At 33.2% G+C, this 6,535-nt stretch overlaps 1 protein-coding gene across 1 annotated transcript in view; it reads left to right on the forward strand.

Annotated features, from left to right (window-relative positions):
- Positions 1-6,188, forward strand: part of TRDN (triadin) — a 254,804-nt gene extending 248,616 nt beyond the window's left edge. The window contains exon 95 of the mRNA XM_087972568.1: positions 522-6,188. Coding sequence (XP_087828694.1) covers positions 522-637 — 116 coding nt within the window. The 3' untranslated portion in view covers positions 638-6,188. The remainder of the gene's footprint in view (positions 1-521) is intronic.
- The last annotated feature ends 347 nt before the right edge of the window (positions 6,189-6,535 follow it).

A 6,535-nucleotide genomic window follows, 5' to 3' on the forward strand; every position in this document is an offset into this window, starting at 1 on the left:
ATTGTGTATTTGACTTCTAATTTTCTATTTACTAATACCGAGGAGCTTATTTGTAATTCTTTTCCCCCCAGAAGGGTATATTCTGAAATAACTGCAATGAAGAAAGAGGAATGTCACCTCATAGCTGACATTTTTGCTCACAGTATTTTGTGTCGGCCAATAACATAGGAATAATATGTGCCATTCAATAGCAGATTTGGCTGGCAAGGTAAAAAAGTCTTTTTCGGTTTGTCAAAAAACAACTGTGGGATAAAACATTGCTTGCCATTTATTTAATGATTAAAACTCTTGATGCCATCCATGCCTGACCAGGGAAGAAAGTGGTTTTGGACATTGATAATCTACATCAGTCTCTCGATGTGCTTGACTTCAATTCCTTGAATTTCTATCAAGGAGTTGGTTTGATGGTCACATATTTTGATAACAGACTAGGGAAGTTGATCTATGCTTTTCTAGATTAAATGTTTCCTTAATTTACAGCTATATACTCTGATCATTCTTTTTTACTTCCCTCTTTTCAGCTGCTGTCCGCTACTATCAATGTGTCTTTGTAAATGGATTTAATGGTTACACACCTCGATATTCTGTTACTCAAGAAAAACCTGCTGATCCCAAGTTGAAGGCGCGGAAACAATAATGTCCTGCAACCTGTGACATTGCAACAATTTTGCACTTTGCACCTACTTCAGGGGGTCACCTGGAAGTCCACTTAGCACCTGTGACAATGGAAGTATGGTCAGACTGATCACATGCACCTGTAAAGGTTGTCTCTTGGTTGTTAGAGCACCAGAGACAATTTTATGGCATTATATGATTAAGGATATCCATACTACTTCCCTGAATGAAAGCATGGTGCTGAAAGAGTACTTGACAGTAAGTGTATAGGTGTATGTATATTTATATATCCTGTCAAAGTCTGTTTCTAGGTTCTGTTTTAGACCTAGCTAGTATGGAAAACATTTTCCATGGTATCAGTTTTGGAAAATGTTGAAACGCAAATAGTCATTTGCAGTACAGTTTGCAATCTACGATAGTGTTAAATGAAATTGCGAGTCATTCTGTACTAAACTTTTAAGTAACCAGACTCTAATAATAAAACATATGTTCTACATATGATTTTTTTTGTAAAGCAAGCAATAAAGTGTTTGCTATTTACATACTAGAGAGATATTTGAATTAAGCGCATCAATTTCTCTTTACTTGCTATTTGAAATAACAGACTGATATCTCAACATCAAAAGAAAAATATAATGCTTCCAATGAAAATGTCTAAAGATGTTATTCTGGCTGCCTATTAAAATAGGTTTTGCTTTGTAAATAATACTGTATCTTTGTAAGTAGTTGTTCCCAATTTCTATTAAATGTATTTTGTGTATATAATTTTATACTTGTTTGCAATGTCAAACTGAACAAATTATGTATTGTTTTTACACAAATTGGATAAGGACAACTCTTAACACAAAAATTACATCTGAAGTCTTTAACTGAATCAATTTCATAAGTTTCTAAAGGGAGACTATTGTTGAAATGCTGATATTTATTTTGAAGAGATGAACAGGGTTTAGGTAACTATGCCTAAAGAGGTTGAAGCAATTCATGACAATGTTTGGTTTTCCCTCTCTCTCTTTACATGTTTCATCTTTTCATGTCTTGGTCATACTAAAATAGGACTGGAATTTAATGCTACCTAGGCAATTTCCATTACTGTATTTTCAACCCGATCTAATACAATTCTGCCATTGTGAAAGTAAATTTATTGGGAGAAAAACAAATACAGATAAATGGAATACTTGATTACTAATATTTCTGTATTAGACTGAAGGCTAAATCACAAACAAGTGATTTAGGATCATTTTGATAAAAATAAAAGATTGTACTACTTAAAGAATGTACTTTGGACGTACAGGCTTATCCCGCTGCTGGATGAGCAAAATGAGGAGGTGTGTCAACAAAGCAGAGAATTAAAGACTAGACTGTAGTCTTTATGAAATATGGTTTTGACATGTCACAAGATATATGCATTGATTGAAAGATGATTGATCTTGTTAATATTGTATCATGATTGATGAAAGCATTCAAACTTTTTATAAATGATGATACCTCATAAGTGACATGAAAACGTTTGACTGTGCTTGATTATATGGTAGAGTTGTAGAGTTGGCATAGCATTAATGTGATCAACTCAACCATATCAAGAATTATGATCCACCATGAGTGCAGAAGTATAGAAGTTTCAGAATGTAACTTTGAGATCTGCCTCTTTTAGATGGTTCATATCTACCTCTGATCTTCCCAAAACAGAAACCTTAGGCTTCTGTTCACTTTTCCTATAATTCATTTATTTTGCTATTTATAGCATAGTTTTAGTGGCTTTCCAAAGACCTGCAGATTGAAATGCATGTTTTTAGTCAAATCGCCCAAGGTTGCTCTAGAGTTGTATTGAAATTTTGCTAATTGTAGATAAACCTTACTTAGATGATTAAAAGCTGTTTAACTGAGATTTATTGAAGCATATCCCAATTCCCTATAACTGGTTCAAGTGCAATAGCATATTTGAGAAGACATTTCCCTTTGGATATCCAGCTGACTCAGAGAAATTCAAAATATAAAATCTCACATAATGGTCAATGATTCCAGAAGCATTAATCATTTGCTTAAAACAAAAGTTTCTTATTGCCTCCATCCAGACATCAGATTAATAAAAAAAATCTTGCCATTATTTGAATTATATGAGTTTATCCATGTTTTAACTGTTGATTTGCAAAACAAAATAGTCAAAGGGTATCATAGTAAGTACAGCTCAGTTTCATTATTTGACAGGGCAATGATTCATGATATTGTTATTTATCTTGATATTTTAATTAATACCAAGAATCAAATAGTAATTACTGTGGTCTTTCTATGTGGCATAGGTTCTTTGAATAGTTTGCCACACATTCACTTAAAATCCTAAACTAAAATTCATTTCATGTTCTAGTCCTTGATAATGCTTTCCGTGATGTTTCTCAAGACTGAGAAAGTTTCTTTACTTGGCATCCACATAAAGGTTTGATGTTAATAGACAAAGTTTTCATCATAAAAGCAGTGGCCCCATTGTGCTGTTGTGCATATATTTCTAACAGCAGATAGGGATGAGAAGTATAACATTTCATGGTATAGCAGACAAAATAACCCTACAGCACCACAGTATAAAGAACAGATAGTAGGGACACTTCCTATATCTTATTGATAAGGACAATGGAAAAGAAAGAGGTGCTTATATTTTTATGTCTGTTTTTGTTGATTCTGTTTTTCACCCCCTTAATTTAGCGTACTGTTTTTATTGGGTATGGAAATTATGCCAGCCCCTGGGCTAGCATATTTCCTTTCCACTTTGTGGATATATTCAGAGACCTGGGAGTTTGAACTGATAGCACTAGATGTGGGCCATGACATCTCCTGTTTTTTTAGCTGAACTTTCATTTTTCATTAGTTAGACAGCCACAAAGGCAAAAGTATATACTATCACACAATGAGGTTCCTCAATGAAAATCCTCATTGGACCTCTTTCTCTATGGAGGACCATCTCTTTTTCCACAGGGAGGAAGGTCTACAATATTTTATTACTTGTAGGGTGCCACTCCAGAAACCGTAGTAGTGTTTATTAAAAGTACAGTGCCAGCTAAGCTAAACAATTACTGCCATAGTCATTTTCCTACATCTATGCTACTTAGTTCTTTATGATAACTATACTATTTCTATATCTTTAATCTCAAATGCAGGCCTTTTTTTCACAATAGAAATCAGGGAGTGAATGTATGACATCCATAATTTCTGGTTCCATTTCATTTATCATGAATAGAGTAAGGGAGAAAAAAAATCACACTGGCTAAAATAATTCTTGTATTCCTTAGTTTTGAAAATAAGAAGGACAATACCTCTAAGAATAGTTTGTCAAGTCATCCACTGCCTTTTAACTGCCGCAGATGTCTTCCAATTGTCAAAATAATATACCAAGTTATAAGCACTGAAAATAAGGCTATCTCAATTCAAAGAAAGACGTAATGCTTTGTACAATTTTTTAAGGCATCCAGATAGATTTATGTGTATGCAAAATAAGTAGAGGTGTATTTGAAAGTAAGATAAAAAAGGCCTGGGAATGATTAGAAGTAACACAGGCAGGGTCTTGTTTTAAACAAGAAGGGAATGAAATATTTTAATGGATGCAAAAAGAAATGGTAAACATAAGAATGGCAAAATGAAGAGATATACCATTATTGTGAATGGATGTAGTAGAAGGAATGCTGAGGAATTTTTTTAAAGGTGTTGCAATGCAATGAGTGCAACACAGATGGGAAGAAGAAACATGGTAAATAAAGAAAAATGTTTGATCTTCCATTTTGAGAGATAAAGCCAAGAAAAGAAGAAAAGCTAACGCAGATTGTTTTCTACAAACTAGAGAAAGTACTGCAGAAGGGACTTCACTGTAAAATAGTCAGTGGTGTTTTTCAATTACCAAAATAGATTTATATTTAAGAACACTCCGCAAAGTGTAGCATTGCGGATGACTGCGGTAGTGGTTGTATGTAGAGAATCAGGTGAGGGATTTGTTCCAATTAATTGAACACCAGTCAAACATAACTTTCCCCTTCTTACAATTGTGAGACATATACTGTATTTGGTCAATAAGAAGACTGAAAGGCCTGCACATTTTCTACACATTTATGATCAATGTTCTCCCCTATTCTCAGTACAAAATCATGAGTTCCAAACTCTCATTCCTTAACCACACCAAGGAAGGGAAGGCTATGACTCAGTTGTCAATAGAAGATACCTATCTCTCATTCACTCTAATCTTTGGTATAGTGTCTTGATATAGGCCTATCTATAAATACCAGGAAAGCAGAGAATAATCTTTGTTATAATCTATAGCAGAGTAAACAATATTGTGCTCATGGACCCTTCCTTTGTACCTTCTAGAATCTAGATTCTAGGCTGCAGATGACTTCTTTTTAATAGGACCTTTAATTTATAATGAAGAAAATATTGCCATGTTACAAGCACCAGATAGTAATATATGGATCCTGTAGATAGTCTTAGAAAATAAAAATGTTAGGTAACTACAGCTTAGCACCAGGTTTGGAAATACACTCACCTTTCAAGAAAAAATAGAAAGAACGAAAGAGGATGGGGGTGGGGGGAGAGAGAAACTAGAGGTAATCACAAATGAGATGTATTTTATCACTGGCTGTACTGACTATGGCAGGCATTTGTCAAATGGAAAAGCCTATCTGTCAGCCATCTGTAACAACGTTCAGTACGCCAAAATGATAGCCTACTTCTGAGCTACTCCATGACTGTAGGTAGTCTGAATTTATAGCTTTATGCAAAAATATGTATCACACCATACTGACAACTTTATAAAATAGAAAAGAGAAGAGCAAAAAGTTGTGTAGACTGAGAATGTGGTGATTGGTTGTGAATTTCTCCAAAATTGAGAGAACTGCACAAAAAGGGTTTTATGATTTTCTGAAGGCGCAGTATTGATCTGAAAAATATATTAGAATATATTTAGAATATATTTTAGGCTTCGGTCCTGTAGACGTTTAACCTCTAGGGTTATTGGAATGAAGAAATAGCTGGAGCTCTATCCAGTGATGTCTTGCTCTGATCTAGCAGAAAATACTCTATTTACACTATCAAGAAATATTCTTTTATTTCACAATTATATTTAATGACTGCTACTGGTATATGTTAAAATATTGGTACTTATTGAAATTTAAATAAAGTTTTTAAAATAAGCAACAAAAAAGAATGCTAATGACAATAATGTTTTGTTTTTATATTTATGTCTTTATGTTTTCATTTTCATCTTAACTTTGTACATACTTTATCAATACTACAAATGTTTTCCTTTCAAAAATTATTTCATTTTTGGTCTCCAAGTGACATCTTATATAGAAAATGTTTTTATCATGAAGATACTGCATTGACTACAGATTGTAATTATTTATGTAATACTTCTAAACATGGAAAGAATAATTGTTGAATAGCTGAATTGAGATGCAAATTTGAAGCCCTGTATATTTCCAAAGAGAATTTGAAAAAAAGTGTTGTTAGGTTTCTGTCAAATTACTGTTGCTAACCTCGCTGATAGTCTGTAAGTGAGAAAATATCAAGTATTTTCAATAAAAGGGAAATGTTTTCAACCTCATGTTTGTCCATTTTTAATTAAATATTATTGGTCCACTGCATTTTAAAATATTTTTAGTTTCAAAATTTAAATGATCTTTTATAATCTATTGTTTCAAATTCCTAAATTGAATATTCAGAGATAAAACATTTTTGGCACTATTTTCATATGCACATCAGTGTGAAATCACAGCTGCCAGTTTTTTAGCTGGTGTTATCTTTCATATTGATCAAGTTCTTCCCAAGAACCTAGGATGTCATAATGTATCAGTATAATATATGTGAGGATCCCAGCAATATGACATTTTGTAATTGATAGATGGAAATATTTGTCAATGCACATATTTTCTAAGTGCGATCCAAG

Source organism: Notechis scutatus, chromosome 1, assembly GCF_049901735.1.
Source record: "Notechis scutatus isolate UNSWTSFEM ecotype Mainland chromosome 1, rNotScu1.2, whole genome shotgun sequence".
Classification (NCBI taxonomy): domain Eukaryota; kingdom Metazoa; phylum Chordata; class Lepidosauria; order Squamata; family Elapidae; genus Notechis; species Notechis scutatus.